This window comes from Staurois parvus, unplaced genomic scaffold (genome assembly GCF_062004578.1).
Source record: "Staurois parvus isolate SC_StPar_1 unplaced genomic scaffold, SC_StPar_1.0 ptg000633l, whole genome shotgun sequence".
Taxonomy (NCBI): Eukaryota; Metazoa; Chordata; class Amphibia; order Anura; family Ranidae; genus Staurois; species Staurois parvus.
This window is the reverse complement of record NW_028318429.1, coordinates 239,197-259,119: the sequence shown is the minus strand read 5'-3', so window position 1 is coordinate 259,119 and position 19,923 is coordinate 239,197. Positions and strand designations below refer to the sequence as shown.

Genomic DNA, 19,923 nt, shown 5'->3' with positions numbered 1-19,923 from the left:
GGCCGTTTATAAACAGCAGGCGGACGGCAAGAGGTTAAAAGATGAACTTATCCCTTAAGCCATGTCTCTGGACTTCTTATCTGTGGATTATTATGTTCTCTTCAGCTGATATCTTGCTCCTTTGCATACCTGCAGCTGTCCTCCTGTCCATTACAACTCATTCCCAACCGTTGACTTGTTCCTCTACTATGCTTCCACTTGACCCCAACTTACAAAGGAACAAGATATCAGCACTTGTACTTTATATTTGGCTTGTTTAGGCTTCTGTTTGATCTCTACTTGCTATATTGGCTACTGGACGCCAGCTTGGGCACCTCATGGAGGGACGATCCTGAGAACCATGACCTGGTACTAACACAGAGCAAAATTCATCTCCACCATCAGGAGTTCCGGTGAACACTGGTTACTGCTTTGACCCTACACCTCAGATGAGCTCACATCATCCACCATGGTGACCTGCTTGTGTGTTTATCCAGCTGGTTGATGGGACCCTCTCTACTGCTATAGCTACCGGTCTCTGGGCCTGACTCCTGACCGTGACAAATGAGTACAGGTCTTTCCAGTTAATGGTACTGTTAAAACTATAACACACAATACTATAGACAATTGTGTTTTTCCAACCTCATGATAACAATTTAGGAAATATTCTTTTTTGTTCCAGCAAAACTTTGCCCCTGTGCACAAAGCCAGCTCCATAAAGATATGGTTTGGCCAGCTTGGTGTGAGGACCTCAATCCTACTGAACACCTTTAGGTTGAATTGAAATTCTGATTGTGAGCCAGGCCTTCTCATCAAATCTAACCTCACAAACCAGGCCCGGATCTGAGGGGATGCTGGTTTGGGCTGTGCTCCCCAGATTTTAGTTGTGCCCATCCAGATCTTTAGGAGTGCATCCTAAGGCATGGATGTAAGGGGGACTCTGATGGGGATAGTTGAAGTAAGGGGGACTCTGATGGGGAAAATTGATGTAAGGGGGGCTCTGATGGGGACAATTGATGTAAGGGGGACAATGATGGGGATAGTTGATGTAAGTGGGACTCTGACGGCGATAGTTAATGTAAGGGGGGCTCTGATGGGGACAATTGATGTATGGGGGACTCTGATGGGGATAGTTACTGTAAGGGGGACTCTGATGGGGATAGTTGATTTAAGGGGGCATTTGGATAGGACAGCTGATGTAAGGAACTACTCTAATTCAGATGCAAGGGGTGTGACGGGAGTGACTTTTGGGGGTGGGGGGACCTCTGTATCATCTCCCCAAATCATTATGTTTAACCCACCCTGTGCCTGTTTAAGGGGTACAGGGTGTGTATGTGAATGTCTGAGTCTTGTGTATAGTGTGTGTTCCTTTGTCTAGGCCACATGGCTGTCCATTGCCTGTTTGCCATGTGCTACCCCCCATTGTGCTGGGTCTTCCTGTCCAGCCAACTATTATGGGATGTACTGTTTGTGTATTGGTGTGGGGGTTGGTCAATGTCCTTTGCCATGTGCTTCATCCCATTGTTCTGTGTCTTGGTGGGATGGGGAGGGCTGATGATGTATTTCCTTTTCTTGGTTGTGTTTCCCCGCCCTCTGTATATATCCTGGGTGCTGTCTTTTTCCTGAGGGATTTCAAGGGCGTGGTCCGTGGATGGTGTTCGGACAGGGGAAGTTGTGCTATAACGGAAAAACTCAGTGCGGTCTGGGTTCCGGTTCCGTTACAAGGGGGCACCCTGATGGGGACACCTGATGTAAAAAGGGACTCTTATGAGAACCCTGATGTGAGGGAGGACTTTAATAGGGACACCTGATGTAAAGGGGCAATTGATTAAACGATACACAGGTTCTGTTTAATCCCTGCCATACCGGGCACTTTTATCCCCTTCCTGCCCAGGCCAATTTTCAGGTTTCAGCGTTCGAACAATTTGAATGACAATTGCGCAGTCATGCAACACTATATCCATACTAAAATTTTATAATTTTGTTCACACAACTAGAGCTTTCTTTTGGTGGTATTTAATCACCGCTGGGGTTTTTATTTTTTGCTAAATTAACAAAAAAAAGGCCGAACATTTTGAAAAAAAAAAAAACAAGTTTCTTTGTTTCTGTTATGAAAGTTTGCAAATAAAATATTGTTATTCATAAATTTAGGCCGAGATGTATTCTGCTACATGTCTTTGGTGAAAATAACTCAAATCAGTATTTATCATTTAGTCTGTAGGAAAGTTATAGAGTTCACAAACTATGGGATATATCTGAAAATTGATCAATCCTGAAGTAATCTAATTTCTTGAGGCCCAAAAAATGTCAGAACAGTACAGATATCCCCCAAATGACAGTACAGTACAGATATCCCCCAAATGTCAGAACAGTACAGATATCCCCCAAATGTCAGGACATTACAGATATCCCCCAAATGACAGTACAGTACAGATATCCCCCAAATGTCAGAACAGTACAGATATCCCCCAAATGTCAGGACATTACAGATATCCCCCAAATGACAGTACAGTACAGATATTCCCCAAATGTCAGGACAGTACAGATATCCCCCAAATGACAGTACAGTACAGATATTCCCCAAATGTCAGGACATTACAGATATCCCCCAAATGACAGTACAGTACAGATATTCCCCAAATGTCAGAACAGTACAGATATCCCCCAAATGACAGTACAGTACAGATATCCCCCAAATGTCAGAACAGTACAGATATCCCCCAAATGTCAGGACATTACAGATATCCCCCAAATGTCAGAACAGGACAGATATCCCCCAAATGTCAGGACAGGACAGATATCCCCCAAATGTTAGGACAGTACAGATATCCCCAAATGTCAGGACAGTACAGATACCCCCAAATGTCAGAACAGTATAGATACCCCCAAATGTCAGGACAGGACAGATATCCCCCAAATGACAGGACAGTGCATATGTCCCCCAAATGTCAGGACAGTACAGATATCCCCCAAATGTCAGGACAGGACAGATATCCCCCAAATGTCAGGACAGTACAGATATCCTCCAAATGTGAGGACAGTACAGATATCCCCTAAATGTCAGGACAGTACAAATACCCCCAAATGTCAGGATGGTACAAAGCCCCCCAAATGTCAGGACGGTACAAATACCCCCAAATGCCAGGACAGTACAGATATCCCCCAAATGTCAGGACAGTACAGATATCCCCCAAATGTCAGGACAGGACAGATATCCCCCAAATGTCAGAACAGTACAGATATCCCCCAAATGATCCCTTTTGGCAAAGTAGACAGTCCGACGCATTTCATAAGAGGCATGGCGAGTTTTTTGAAGTTGTATTTTTTTTGTCATATTTGTTTGGAAAATTAAGAAATTTAAAGTTTTTTTTTCACACTGTCACCAGTGAAGTACAGCATCATCATATGACTGGTGTGGCGGTGATCAGGGGCACTGACTGGTGACAGTATGAAAAAAAATTATAATTTTTAAAAATTCGATTTATTTTTTTATTTATTTTATATTTTTACATTTTTTTTCTATTTGTTTTTTTTTTTTAAAGATTTTTTTTTTCATATTACACTATGACCAAAGTAGTATAATGTTACCATAGTAACATTGTACTACTTTGGGGAAGTGATCAGTATTTTTTTTACACAATTGGATTGCTTATAGCAAAGAATTTCAAATAACTGAATGAAATTGATTCATTCAGGTTTTTTGTTGTGATTAGCTGTGATTGGCCCAGCCTGTGCATGTGATCTCTGTGACCATTCACAGCTAGACACACTTGTATACAATGGATGGCATGAATGAAGCCGTCTATTGTATACAACTGTCATGTGACCTGCTGTGATTGGTCAAAGCAGGACTCATGGTACTGGCAATGGGGCTGGTATACAGATTTGTCATCGGCCGTGTCCGAGGTACACGGCTGATGACAGATCTCGCCACAGTGCAGCTTGCGGGCACGCGAAAACTGAGATCCAGGAAGGATGTCATATGACGCCCTACCGGAGACGTGCTGCGCATCCAGCCATCATTTGACTATAGGCCGGGCGCAGGGGTGGACTGCCCATTCGAGCACTCGGGCACTGCCTGAGGGCCCGGGGTCAGTAGGGGGCCCCATGAGATGCCCCTGGTATCTTTCATAGTGTTTTTTTGGGTGTGTTTTTAGTGTGGGCAAGGACACAGGGGCCCCATGATCCCCTATTGCCCGGGGGTCCCATGAGTTGTCAGTCTGCCCCTGCGGCAACTGGTTAATAATACTGGTGTAATGACAGCCTAATACATACTAGCGTTCACTGTTCACCCCTGCACCATCTCTGCACTACTTGTCAGGCGTTATTTCCAGGTTGTGACTTGTGATACAGAGGTGTGCTGAGTGAATGGGTAATATTGATTCCCTGCATCTCTGTCCCACTATTGACATTAGGCCCCCAAACTTTTTATAATGCACCCCCAGATCAGATAGGCTGGATCTGGCCCTGTCATGAATGAGTGAAAATTCCCCCACAGACACTCTCCAAAATCTTTGGAAAGCCTTCCAGAAGAGTGGAGGATGTTAGGCCTTTAATGAGGGCAACTCTCTATTAACTGGGGCACTTTTTTACATTTTTTGTGAAATGGCAACAAACTACAATACCTATTTTTGCACAAAGGTGACACTTTAAAAACCTTTACAGGTTATCAGTTTCAAGTCTATCTTGCATTATTGCCCTAAAATGACTGCTCTCACTTGACATTTGTGGTAATGCTTCACTTTATTACAGGTACTCACATGTTCATTCAACTTTATTGCTATCACAAGGGGTGAACAAGTCTTCTTGTGATAGCTTTGGGTGCTGATATGTCCTCTTTATGGAGACATCAGGGGTTTATTTACTAAAGCTGGAGAGTCCAAAATCAGACTCACTTCTGCATAGAAACCAATCAGCTTCCAGGTTTCATTGCCAAAGCTTCATTGAACAAGCTGCGGTTAGAAGCTGATTGGTTTCTATGCAGAAGGGAGTCTGATTTTGGACTCTCCAGCTTTAGTAAATAAACCCCCAGGGGTCTGTTAGACCCCTGATGTTTCCCCTGCCCTCAAAAGCTACTAACCAAGCATGGATTGCTCTTGTCTAGATGCTTCCCTGGCTGCAACAGCTTGTTAATAACGGCTCTGAAATTGGAAGCAATTAAATCCTCACTGATCCTGGGATCATCCATCACAGAGAAGACTGGATTTTCCTCCTTCTCCTCCATGGGCAGCCACCCTGACTGCTTACCATAATCCTGGGCTGCGAGGGACAGAAGAGCCAGGGAACCATTGTGGCCAGTGGCAGGAAGGTTTAGAACACTGTAAAAGTCCTACAGCCACCTTGATCACTTTTACATGACAGACAATCACCTGATGAAAATAACTACTGGGAGGCAGCTGCAGCCATGATCCAGACATTACCACTTACTGTCAGGACCTTTATATACTGTGTGTACATCAGATGGGAAGTTGATAATGACCATGGTTTTGGAATGAGATGGCCAACTCATATACACTATATTGCCAAAAGTATTGGGACTCCTGCCTTAGTCCGTAGGGTTCAATATTGAGTTGGCCCCGCCCTTTGCAGCTATAACAGCTTCAACTCTTCTGGAAAGGCCGTCCACAAGGTTTAGGAGGGTGTCTATGTGAAGGTTTAATCATGTTTGACCATCTGCACTAATGTCGGACGAGAAGACCTGGCTTGCAGTCTCCACTCTAATTCATTCCAAAGGTGTTCTATGGGGTTGAGGTCAGGACTCTGTGCAGGCAAGTTAAGTTCCTCCACCCCAAACTGGCTCCTCCATGTCTTTATGGACCTTGCTTTGTGCACTGGTGCGCAGTCATGTTGGAACAGGAAGGGGCCATCCCCAAACTCTTCCCACAAAGTTGGGAGCATGAAATTGTTCAACATGTCTTGGTAAGATGATGCCTTGAGAGTTCCCTTTCTCTGGAACTAGAGGGCCAAGCCCAACCCCTGAAAGACAACCCCACACCATAATCCCCCCTCCACCAAACTTTACACTTGGCACAATGCAGTCAGGAAAGTGTCGTTCTCCTGGCAACCGCCAAACTCAGACATGTCTATCGGATTACCAGACAAGGAAGTGTGATTGGTCACTTCAGAGAACACGTCTCCACTGCTCTAGAGTCCAGTGGCGGCGTGCTTTACACCACGGCATTCCGGCATTCAACGCTTTACATTGCACATGGTGATGGAAGGCTTGGATGCAGCTGCTCGGCCATGGAAACCCATTCCATGAAATGTTCTATGCACTGTTGTGCTCATCTGAATGCCACACCAATTTTGGATGTCTTTAGCTATTGACTCTGCAGACAGTTGGCAACTTCAGCGCACTGTGCGCTTCAGCATGCGCTGACCTCGCTCTGTCATGTGACATGGCCTACCACTTGGTGGCTGAGTGGCTGTTATTCCCAGTGGCTTCCACTTTGTTATAATCCCACTAACAGTTGAGTGTGGAATATTTAGTAGCCAGGAAATGTCACGGATGGACTTATTGCCCAGGTGGCCACCTATCACGGGACCACGCTTGGAGTCACTGAGCTCCTGAGAGCGACCCATTCTTTTACCAATGTTTGTAGAAGCCGTCTGCATGCCTAGGGGCTTGATTGTATACACCTGTGTCCATGGAGGGGATTGGAACACCTGAATCACATGATTTGGAGGGCGGGCCTAATACTTTTGGCAATATAGTGTATGTGTAATGGTCAGGTCTAAGTAATATATATTTATTTACCTGTCTAAAAATTTTAATAAATACTTTTAAAAATTAAAGTAATATACAGTATGAAAAAACACTCTACAAGCAGGGGATGGTTTTGATATAAATTTTGCTTCCTGGGGTTCTTTTTAAGACATCTTGTGTAACATTGTCTCCTCTCCATTTTTCATGTATGTTCTGCTCTGCAGTGGCTGTTCAGATGGTGGTTGATTGCAGCGGTGATCCTGACATCCATGGTCCTAGCAGTCATTAGCAATTTCTTATCGCAGGAAGATCCCCGCCTGGAGCTGCAGGAGATTCTGGACAAAAAAATAACCAATCACAGCTCCATCCCAGTTCTCCGCCAATCATCATTTTTGTACAACAAGACATTTTACTTGAATCTGTCTGAATACTCTCGGCAGTACCCAGGTCTTCAGGAGTATCGATGCCGAACCTTTATAGATCTCTCTGGATATTGCCGGACACCAGATCCTCTGATCATCTTGGCGGTGAAATCTCACCCAGCATCCCCTGAGAGGAGAAGCATCTTACGTCACACTTGGGCTCAGGAGAGGAAGATTCTGGGATATAGGTTCCTCCCTGTGTTCCTCCTCGCCAACTCTAGCCATCAGGTAGAGATGGAGAGATTGGTGGAGGAAGCCGCATTTTATGGTGACATTGTACTGTGGGACTTCATGGAGAACCGGTATAACTTATCCCTGAAAGAACACTGCTTCCTGGAGTGGCTGCATTACCGATGTCCAGAGGCCAAGTACATACTTAAAGGTAAAATTAGGTCCTGCAATTAAAGAACCATTCCACTCAAAAAGTGATATTTTATTTATAGGTGGAGACAGAGATCTACCTGCCATTGTCCCTGCAGGTGTTTGTACCTATTTTGGATCCTACTCCTGTTGAATTCTCCATGAAGAAGAAAAAATGGTTCTATGCTGCAGTTTTCCTAAAGAGGAACTTCAGTCTCCTCTAATTTTGGGCCTGCCCCCCCACCCCCGAGCCTCCATCTATATTATTTTGGTCCTGAACAGATGTGCCGAAAGTTCAGCCAGGCCTATGGGTCCCATCAGAGCCTTGCAGTTTATCTGTGCACACCTGGAGGTGTGGGCACTCCAAGCTTTGGGAATTCCATACCAGCCCCATCTTCGCGCTTGTGTGGGAAACCCAAGTGTGCACATGCAGAATCTGCCCCATTGGGTACCACGCTTCATGGCAGGCTGACACTTTACACTAGTACTTGGTTACCCATGACAACTGCACACCTCTGCCACGTGTCATGTCAAGTTAACCCTTTAAGTAGTGACCTGGCTTCATACTCTGTGTGCTGTACTGTAAAGTTCTATTATATCCCAAGAACTATTATACACCCCTTTGAATAACTTCAGACCAGGCTTAGCATAGTTGAGGCAACTTTTACTTGAGTTATCAAAACCATACAGTCCAACATGCACCTCTGTTTTTGTATGTCCCTAACTATTCCTAGCAGACTGCCCAGGTGTACCGCTACAAGGTAGTAGTCCATGCTTGGCGATCTCCAACAGCTGGTTGCTTTTCAGACTCCCGGTATCTCTGACAGACAGCAAAGCACAGCAGTCCTTCTTTATAGAGATCATATCCATCTTTTCCTGCGAGGGCTGAGAATTATGGGACCCAGCCTTCCCCCCCGTATTTATATTAAAGCAGTTAGGTTGGATCCCAAAAGCTCGGGAAAAGCATTAACCTACCCCCAGTCTGGGTCAGCTGCTGTCTAGCTAAATAACCTGTAGGCAACCTGCCTACACACCTTTCATTCATTTTTCTTTCCTTGGGCATCTTCATGACAAAATACACTGGACTGTGGCTCTTCCCCCTCAACCCGATAGGACTGGTTAGCTTTAAGTTTGAGGTGTATTGTCAGGGATGCGGGTGTGACCAGAAGTGTGTGGACTGACACAGGGAAACGCAGGCTTCAGATATGGTATAAATAAGACGCTTTAATAAAGACTAACAATACAAACATAAACGCAGTGCACCAAACCCCAAGCTAACACAAATACATACAACAAGGTGAAACAAATCCAAACCTAAACTGATACAGATACACAGGTACATACACATATAGACCACAACGTAATCAGGCAGGCCGGGTCGATAACTATCGGGCAGGTAGGTACAGGAGGAGCAGGCGGAGAGAATGGTCAAGGTCACAAGCCAGGGATCAAAACAGGAGAAGTCAGCAGAGGTCAGGATCAGGCAGGGTCGGCAACAAGTCAGGCAGAGGCAGAAACAGGAACAGGAACGCAGGTTACAAGATACAGGGGCCCATGGAAAAACACACACCAAGGCCCAGACTGCAGGTCTGGCCATCCCTTAAATACACCTCCGTAATCAGCTTCAGGTGTTTGGCTGACTGCAGGGTTGAGTCTCTGATTGCTGAGAGCACCCGCTGGCCAGCCCAGGTACTGCAGCCCACAAGGCAGGTGAGTCCCACCATTATTGGCAAGTCCATTCCTGACATGTATCCTACCTGCAGCATTCTATGTAACTATTACCACTATGGTGGGAGTCGGTATGCTACCATGGAGATGAATTACAGAAGGGGGACTTTACATTTTTCCCTTTCCTGGCACATCATGGCACCATATCCTGGGAATTAACTTGAAGGCTCTGAAATTCCAAGATAGCACAACCCCCCCCCCCCCTCAAATGACCCCTTTTTGGAAAGTAGACACCCCAGACTATTTGCTAAGAGGCATGTTGAGTCAATGGAATACTTTATTTTTTTACCAAGTTTTTATAAAATGACACACATTTTTTTTTTTAACACAAAGTTGTCAATTAAATGATATATTGCTCACACAAGCCATGGGTATATGTGGAATTACACCCCAAAAAACATTCTGCTACTTCTACCGAGTATGGGGATACCACATGTGTGAGACTTTTTGGAAGCCTAGCCTCAGACAGGAGCCCGAAATCCAATGACCCCCTTTGACAGCCTGATGACACCTTTTTGGAAAGTAGACACCCCAATGAATTTAAAGAGGCATGGTGAGTACTTTGCAGATCTAATTTTTTCTCACAAGGTTTTGAGAGAGGGAAAAAAAGAGAAGAAAAAATAAAAGTTTTAATTTTCTTTCTTCATATTCAAAAAACTTGTGGCAACAAATGAAATCTGCAAAATACTCACCATGCCTCTGATCAAATTTCCTGTGGTGTCTACTTTCCTGAAAGTGGTCATTTAGGGGGGTTGTACTATCCTGGCATTTCAGGACCTCCAAAACTGTGATAGGAAGTGATATAAGGAAATATGCCCTTTAAAAGCCTAAAGGTGCTTATTGAATTTTGGGGTCCTGTACTTGGCTATACTGACAAAAAGTCTCACATATCTGGTACCCCCATACTCGGGAGAAGTAGCAGAATGTATCTTGGGGAGTAATTCCACATATACCCATGGCATGTGAGTAATAAATCATTTAAGTGACAACTTTGTGTAAAAAAAAAAAATCCAAAAAATGTTTCCAAACACTTGTGGTAAACAAATTCTTCTATTGATTCAACATGCCTCTCAGCAAATAGTTTGGGGTGTCTACTTTCTAAAAAAGGGGTCATGGGGGGGCACTTCATGCCCAGCATTAGAAGCTTGTTCACTCACTCTTCTAACCATTTGGAGACCAAGCCTTTTCTGACACTTTTTGTTCACATTATTATTATTATTATTATTATTATTATACAGTATTTATAAAGCACCAATAGTTCGCTCAGCACTGTACATTACAATGGGGGACAGAACATGTGACAGAACAATACCAATACAATGCAAACCATGAGGGGATCGAGGGCCCTGCTCTTTCGAGCTTACAATCTAGGAGGGAGGGGATGGTGGCACAGGAGGAGATAGCTGTGGGGGATGGAGTGGTAGGAAGAGTGGAGGAGGTCGGCAAGTTAGCAGGGGGTGGGGTAGGCTTCCCTGAAGAGATGGGTTTTCAGGGTGCGCCTAAAGGAGAGGAGAGTAGGTGATAATCTGATGGGTTGGGGCAGGGAGTTCCAGAGGATGGGTGACACCCTGGAGAAGTCCTGGAGGCGGGCATGGGAGGAGGAGACCAGGAAAATAATCTGATTTTTTTGCTATAAATTTACTTTGAACCCTCAAACATTATATATTTTTTAAAAACAGACTCCTTGCAGGTGGGCGTTGCATTTTGTTTATTTCACACAGTACTTTTGCAGCGATTTATCAAATGTAGATTTCTTTGAACAAAATACACTCTTTTGAATTTTAATGCAAAAAAAAACAATATATTGGCCAATTATTTGGTAAAATATAAAAGATGATGGTATGCCGAGTAAATAGATACCAAACATAACATGCTTTAAATCTGTGCACACCCCCTGCAATGGCGACAAATTACATACATTTTTATTATCCATAGGCAACGCTTTAAAAGCCTTTACAGGCTGCCATTTTAAGTTTTCACAGGAGGTCTAGAGCTATAATCACTGCCCTTGATCTGATGTTTGTGGCAATGCCTCTCATGCATGATGCAACCGCTGTTTACATACCGACATGGGGCTAATGCTTGCATATGCCATTGAGCGTGCGGGGGGGGGGGGGGTGAGAGTGTTTTTTATTTATTTGGATATTTTTTTTTACACTCTCTTTCATTTTTGAATCACTTTTATTGTTTTCGCAGCAGTGCCAGGTATTCTTTTCTGCGAAATCTGGGGCCTATTAGACTCTAGATCTGTTCTCTGCCCTTAAATCATCTGATCATACCAAGATCGGTGTGGTGAGCTGCTTTCCCAATTTTAAAATGGCGCTGTTTATATCTTGCAAAACAGAAATGATTACATTCTTGTAGCTTCTGGTCTTTTAGACTATAGAGACGATTGGAGCTATTCTGGTCTCCGAACAGCTCTATTGTCTTCTGGCTGAACCACTGGCTGCATTCTTGGGTTCCCCCAGTGGGATAGGAGAGCCTGAGAAAGCAGTAGAAGGCAGAAGGAGGGGGGGAGGGAGGCATCCCTTCTCACTGCTTGTAAAAGCTAATTAGCCACTTGGATTGCTTTTACATGACAGCTGACCACCAGCTGAAAAAATACTATACCAGGATGAATACTGTACCTGCAGCCACCATCCCGGTATAACCACTCAAAGTCCGGCGACGTACCAGTACATTACTGGTCCATGTTGGGCATATGTGTAACAGCAGAGAATAGGGGCATATGATGAATCGGGTCTGTGGACAGATATGACAGCAATTCATTCTTTTTTGTAATGCCCATGTTGAGGGTTCAGCCCAAAAAAGTTTCAAATTCAGAAGCCGTTATGGGTTTCCATGCGAATTGTCTGGCAAGAGCTGAATTTGGGTGGGCGGCAATGTATTGTTGTGCGTATAAAATGCCTTGGCCCACAATCAGTTGGTACAAATCTTTCATGAGAAACAGCAGAGGGTCTAAACGCTAGTGCTGGTAGCGAACGGGTCTGATTCTGCTAACACTGCGTCTTTGGGGACACTATACTAAGGAGGCACTAGTATAGTTCTGTTCATTATTGTATTGATCCGTACAAACACTATACTAGTAATGGCGGTGATCAGCGACCTATAGCGTGAGTGCCACAGTGTGCAGGCAATCTAACACTAGCTGACCCTGGCTGGGAGGGGTGCTAACTGACCCTGATGCTATCTGATGTCACTAGTGGCAGTAATACAGTGAACAGCAGGCCTGGACTAGCCATAGGGCACACTGGGAATTTGCCCCATGGGCCGGGGCTGCCTGGACAGGAGGGGCGGCCAGGTGGCACATATAGGGACTGGATTGTGCATTTCTCGGCTCCTATCCATCTCCTGCAAGCCGTGAACTCCTGCATGCTCCCCCCCCCTCCCCATCTCCTGCAGCACTGCCCCTGGGTTCCCCCCTCTCTGCAGCATATTCTTTTTTTTTCCCTCTTTATTACATTTTCCAATACAATAGGGTACAACCACCCATTATATTTAACATACACCCATGTCATAAATCACTTTTATATTTTCTTACCTCCCACCCCACCTCCCGCAGACTCCCCTCCCAAAATTACCCCGGTCCATATCTTAATTAACTTAAGTAACTTAGTTTTGACTCCTCTTATATTTATCTATCCTTATCTGTATTTTTTTCCCTTTCTCACTCATTTTCACTTTTCATATTCTCTGTCATATTCTCTCTGGATTTTTCTCCTCCTAACTCCCGATCCATTCTAGATATCTCTTAGATGTTTTAAATTCTAACCAACAACCCCACACTATCCCAAGTTCTTCCTTTTTATCTTCCACCGCATGACGCAGCTCCTCCATCCTAAAAATATTTTCCACTCTGTTTCACCAATCCTTAATTCTTGGTGGCTCCAACACTTGACAGAACTTAGGGGATCAGGTCCTTGGCTGCGCTAATTAGATGATATGATATCCTATTTTTACTATTAGTAGCTACAGGCTCTAGAAAAAATGAACACATCCACGGGTCTGTTTGTATAATATTCCCACTGATTTCCTGAATGCCGTGAATTATTTTCTTCCAAACCTCTTTTACATTTGGGCAGTCCCACCAAATGTGTGCCATTGTACCCTTTTTACCACAACCTCTCCAACACAAAGGTGAAGCATCAACTTGCTGCTTGTGCACCACACTCGGTGTAATATACCATCTCGTCAGACATTTATAATTCATTTCTACTGTGCTCATATCTGTTACCTCATGTGTAAAATTAACCGTTTCCATACCGTGCAATTTTACCCCCTTCCTGCCCAGGCCAGTTTTCAGGTTTCAGTGCTCTCACACTTTGAATGACAATTGCGCGGTCATACAACATTGTACCCAAACTAAAATTTTATCATTTTCTTCACATAACTAGAGCTTTCTTTTGGTGGTATTTAATCACCGCTGGGGTTTTTATTTTTTGCTAAATTAACAAAAAAAGACCAAAAATTTTGAAAAAAAACCACATTTTCTTTGTTTCTGTTATAAAAGTTTACAAATAAATAATTGTTCTTCATACATTTAGGCCGAGATGTATTCTGCTCCATGTCTTTGGTGAAAATAACCCAAATTAGGATGTATTATTTAGTTTGTAGGAAAGTTATAGAGTTCACAAACTATGGGATAGATCTGAATATTGATCAATCCTGAAGTACTGACAGCCAATCTAATTTCTTGAGGTCCAAGAATGTCAGAACAGGACAGATATCCCCCAAATGTCAGGACGGTACAGATATCCCCCAAATGACCCCTTTTTGCAGAGTAGACAGTCCGACGTACTTCATAAGAGGCATGGCGAGTTTTTTGAAGTTGTATTTTTTTGTCATAATTTTTCGGAAAATGAAAAAATTAAAAAAATAATTTTCACTATTTTTTTTTTTACATACTGTCACCAGTGCAGTACAGCGTCATCATATAACTGGCATGGCGGTTAACAGGGACACTGACTGGTGACAGTATGAAAAAAAAAAATATATATATATATTTTTTATTTTTTTTTATTTTTTTATTATATTTAATTTTTTATTACATTTTTTTTTATTTTTTTTAAGATTTTTTTTTCATATTTTACTTTGACCAAAGTAGTGCAATGTTACCATAGTAACATTGTACTACTTTGGGGAAGTGATCAGTATTTTTTTTTTTTTTTTTTTTACACAATTTGCTTATAGCAAAGAATTACTTTGCTATAAGCAGACATTTACCTGAATGAAATCGATTCATTCAGCTTTTTTTTTTTTTTTGTGCTTAGCTGTGATTTGGTCACAGCTAATCACATGACATGTGCATGTGATTAGCTGTGACCATTCACAGCTAGGCACTAGTATACAATGGATGGCATCATGAATGAAGCCATCCATTGTATACAACTGTCATGTGACCTGCTGTGATTGGTCACAGCAGGTCACATGGTACCAGCAACGGGAGCCGGTACTCGGATCTGTCATCGGCCGTGTCCGAGGTGCACGGCCGGTGACAGATCGCACTGCTGCGCCGCTCTGCATTACCAACGGCGCATGTGCGGGAGCACGCCAAATGGCGTGCACCCGGAATGCAGGGACACAATTGAAGCCGCCAAACGGCCATTGGCCGGGCGGCTAATGGTTAAATATTTTATTCCATTGTTGTACCTCCAATTTTGTTCCTAACTCCCTTTCACATTTTTACGAAACCCAGGAAGATCTACTCCCTCCATATCTATAAGGATCTTATATATCCTACAAGTAGATTGTTTCGGAGCTATGTTAACATTCATCAGTTTTTCAAATGGATACATATCCTCCCCAATCCTCAATGGATGGGGGAGCAATGAAACACAATGTCTTAGTTGCCCATACCTCCACTCATCTAATGTGACTAATAAATAACTTTTCTCCCTTAACTCTTGATACGTGTATAATTTTTCCTTAGTCAAAATATCCTTCAAATGTGTGCTTCTGTCCTTAATCCATGACTATTGCACCAGAGATAGGCTCGTCCACTTCCCCATTACCACCATTACCACCATTACCGTTCCGCACCAACCCCCTTCCCCTTAACCAATTATACTAACAAAAGACATGACACCAATTTTGGAGTAAATGGCCAACATGGCCTTTTATTAACAACTCAAGTTACAATACACCAACCATTCCTTATAACAGAAACCCCCAGAATTGTTGTTGGTCTTCGAAGGCACCCCAAACGATCCAAAATGCACCTGCAGACAACCATATACACTAGGCCTCCAGCCGCAACCAACCAGCTCGGAGACAACCATACCGTCCGCAGTGCAGCACCACCACCTTACAGTTAAACCTTGGTTAACTGGGAATGTCCCCGGGCATCCCATACCACGGATGGGTCCCACACCATTGTTGTTTACCTTCCAAATAAGAACCGCCTCCAAAGACCAACAACCGCCCATGAACCAACATAATCCCCCCTCTACCTGGAGGGACCCAAAACCCACCCAAACAGGGAGGGCGGGAGGGAAGCTCACACTCTTGCCGTCCAGCTAACTGACGCCCCCTCACAGAACCTCCCACCCTAAGGTGCTGCAAAACCCCACCTACACCAACCTCTACCAATCAGCTACCCCCCACTAACAATAACAAATCCCCCTGGAGCTACCTTAACCCTTTCTGCTCTTCCTTCCCCCACTCTGGGCCTAGTCATGTATGCCCTGCGCTATTTCTTCTTTATTTCGCTACGGGCATTTCTTTTACCAAAAACTGTATCTTTTCCCGGGGGAAAATACTCCATGCCCACCAAAGGAATCAATACTGAATTATATTTCCATCCATTCTGCTTATACATTCTATCCCAAACCCTTAGTACTTTTTGTGTGAGAGGACTCATACCTTCATCTAATGAACTAAATGTATGTGGTATCCATACCATCTTCCCTAATGGTGCCTTGCTTAGTGCTCCTTCCATGTTTACCCAGCCTTTCCCTTATGAACTATTCGTGAAAATAAAAGCACTAAATAATATTTTCTAAGATTAGGCAACCCCATTCCCCCCTTCTCTTTTACCCTACACAGTACCTCATATCTAATTCTCAGTTTCTTATTTGCCCATATAAACCTGCGCATCAACTTCTTTATTACCTTGAAAAAAGACTGGCAAACTTATTGGGAGCATGTGGAACCGGTATAGAATTTTTGGAACTTTCACTACTTTTACCAAGTTTATACGACCTATCCAAGAAGCGCCCCCCTTTGAGTCTCTTCAGCTCCTCCTTTATTTCATTTGTTAAGGGGATATAATTTGCCTGATATAAATTTTTTATTGCGGGCATTAGTTTTATTCCCAAATAGTTTATTTCCTTCCACGTGAATGGAAACTCCATTTGAAGATTCAACATCTCTTGTTTTGGGATGCTAATATTTAGGATCTCTGATTTTTCTGGATTTATTTTCAAATTTGATAGCTCTCTGTATTGTTTTAAGAGTCTCATTATATTGGGGAATGTTATTCTAGGATTTACTATATAAATAACATGTCGTCAGCATATGCTGCCACTTGGTGCTCCACCTCCCCCATCTTTATTCCTGCTATATCTACAGTGAAGGAAATAAGTATTTGATCCCCTGGTGATTTTGAATATTCGCCCCTCACAAAGAAATGATCGGTCTAAAAATCGAATGTTCGGTGTATTGTAACACTGAGAGACAGAGTACAACAACAAATTCAGCAGAAATGCGTCTAACAAATTGATCAGACGGGAAATACAGAGTTACAAAGTAACATTGTTTATAAACAATGATCAGACGGGAGATAGAGAGATACAAAGTAACATTGTTTATAAACATCGATCAGACGGGAGATGGAGAGATACAAAGTAACATTGTTTATAAACATCGATCAGACGGGAGATGGAGAGATACAAAGTAACATTGTTTATAAACATCGATCAGACGGGAGATGGAGAGATACAAAGTAACATTGTTTATAAACATCGATCAGACGGGAGATAGAGAGATACAAAGTAACATTGTTTATAAACATCGATCAGACGGGAGATGGAGAGATACAAAGTAACATTGTTTATAAACATCGATCAGACGGGAGATGGAGAGATACAAAGTAACATTGTTTATAAACATTGATCAGACGGGAGATAGAGAGATACAAAGTAACATTGTTTATAAACATCGATCAGACGGGAGATGGAGAGATACAAAGTAACATCGTTTATAAACATCGATCAGACGGGAGATAGAGAGATACAAAGTAACATCGTTTATAAACATCAATCAGACGGGAGATAGAGAGATACAAAGTAACATTGTTTATAAACATCGATCAGACGGGAGATAGAGAGATACAAAGTAACATTGTTTATAAACATCGATCAGACGGGAGATGGAGAGATACAAAGTAACATCGTTTATAAACATCGATCAGACGGGAGATAGAGAGATACAAAGTAACATCGTTTATAAACATCAATCAGACGGGAGATAGAGAGATACAAAGTAACATCGTTTATAAACATCGATCAGACGGGAGATAAAGAGATACAAAGTAACATTGTTTATAAACATCGATCAGACGGGAGATAGATACAAAGTAACATTGTTTATAAATATTGATCAGACAGGATATAGAGATACAAACAATGTTACTTTGTATCTCTCTATTTCCCATCTGATCGATGTTTATAAACAATGTTACTTTGTATCTCTCTATCTCCTGTCTGATCAATGTTTATAAACAATGTTACTTTGTTTCTCTCTTTTTCCCATCTGATCGATGTTTATAAACAATGTTACTTTGTATCTCTCTATCTTTCCTGTGTGTAAAGATAAGGTACTACACAAAGTTTGTGCAATAACGTTTTTCACACATGTGTAGCATGCTCATTGTCCCTAGCTATAATTTTTTGTCAACATTTTAATTTTTTTTGTTCCTAAAAAAGAAACAAATGGTTTAAGATCACCAACCAACAACCGCTTCTATTGAACCTCTGTAAGGTCTGGTGCGTTGCCTTCATCCATTTGATTGCTTTAGTGACTGAAAGTTGGTTGATTGAGAAATGTGTGTGAACGGAGTGAGCTAAAACTATTTTCATCTCTACCCAAATGTTTCCTCCATGACAGCTGACGATGATGAGTTTGTGAACCCCCACGCTTTGGCCTCCTACATCTCCACCACTGCCAAGAAGTTTCCTCTCCAAGTCCATGGATTCTGCCAGCTTCGCTGCCCAGTGGACCGCTCGGGTAAATACGGCATTCCCATCAGTGTCTTCCCGTATGATTTCTACCCCCCATTTGTATCTGGTGGGGGATTCCTTTTTTCTGCCGAGGTGGTCCCCTCGCTCCTCAAAGCCTCGTCCACCATTCCTGTCTTCCCCCTGGATGATGTGTACTTTGGTCTATTGGCTCTAGCTGTCAACATCTCCTTCCACCATGAGTTTCGCTTCTGTACTTTTGGGCTGAAGTCCTCAGATATTTGTCGCTTCCGGGACGTCCTGGTGGTCCATGGTTTATCAAGTCATCGCCTACTAGAGATCTGGGATGCCCTTCCTTACACCACACCGTGTCCGCCCAGCGAAATAGAAATGCAAGAGTATGAAAGGAAATTTAAAAGTGTACAATGAAGTGACAGCAGAAACACAGTCACCTCCTAAATCTGACTTCATAGACGTATGGCAGTGTTAAAGTGGACCTGTCATCAGATATATTTTTCATGTGTGTCCATACATACTAAGTAATGTGTAATGCTTGCACGCATTTATTACCTCTTACAGAGAGCAAAGTACTTTCCATGAGAATGCTTTCTGCTAGGAAGTTTGAACTATTAATTAAATCAGCGATATTGATTATTTACTCATTCGATAAATGACAGTGCCTCCTATATGAAATAAATGATTAAATATAATTACGCTAACCCAATTCATTATTTCCTGAATCTGTGCTCTATTTTAGATATTTTAGGCACAATTGTGTGAAAGTATGGACTACTGAAATAAGAAAATAAATTAAGATTCACTGAAAAATTAAGTCACTAACAATCACAGATTTCAGCAGGAATAATGGTTGGACATACCCAAATATTCTCCCCAAATATATTGCCATATATTTGAAATGCTACAATTTCAATCTGTTTCAAAATATATTTTAATAAATTATATTTTATATAAATATATATATATATATTGCATGTTGAAATGTGTTTTTGTTACAAAATATATGAAAAATATATTTCAAATATACTGTATGTCTAAAAATATATATATATTTTTTAAATATATACTTCAGATTTTTACATGCCGTTTTCATAGTGATAATAATACATGTACAGTGCCTTGAAAGTATTCACACCCCTTGAAATGTCCCCCATGTTGTCATGTTACAATGTATCCCCTCTCCATGTTGTCATGTTACAATGTATCCCCTCTCCATGTTGTCATGTTACAATGTATTTATTGGGATTGGATGTGATGGACCGACACAAAGTGGCACATAATTGTGCAGTGGAAGGAAAATGAGAAATGGTTTCCAACATTTGTGACCAAAAAATCTGTTAAAACTGTGGCGGCATTTGTATTCAGCCCCCCCCCCCCCCCCCCCCGGAGTCAATAATTTCTAGGACCCCATTTGGTTGCCATTCCAGCTGCAAGTCTTTTTGGGGATGTCTCTTTGCACATCTAGAGAGGGACATTTCTGCCCGTTCTTCTTTGCAGAATCCCTCAAGCTCTGTCAGATTGGATGGAGAGCGTC

At 42.5% G+C, this 19,923-nt stretch overlaps 1 protein-coding gene across 1 annotated transcript in view; it reads left to right on the top strand.

Moving 5' to 3' along the window:
• The window catches only part of LOC149449295 (beta-1,3-galactosyltransferase 5-like), a 56,916-nt gene extending 37,359 nt beyond the window's left edge, over nucleotides 1–19,557 (top strand). Inside the window, exons 2-3 of the mRNA XM_089693415.1 lie at nucleotides 6,910–7,489; nucleotides 18,301–19,557. Of these exons, the coding sequence (XP_089549541.1) occupies nucleotides 6,910–7,489; nucleotides 18,301–18,800 (1,080 nt within the window). The 3' untranslated portion in view covers nucleotides 18,801–19,557. The remainder of the gene's footprint in view (nucleotides 1–6,909; nucleotides 7,490–18,300) is intronic.
• Nucleotides 19,558–19,923: the final 366 nt, after the last annotated feature.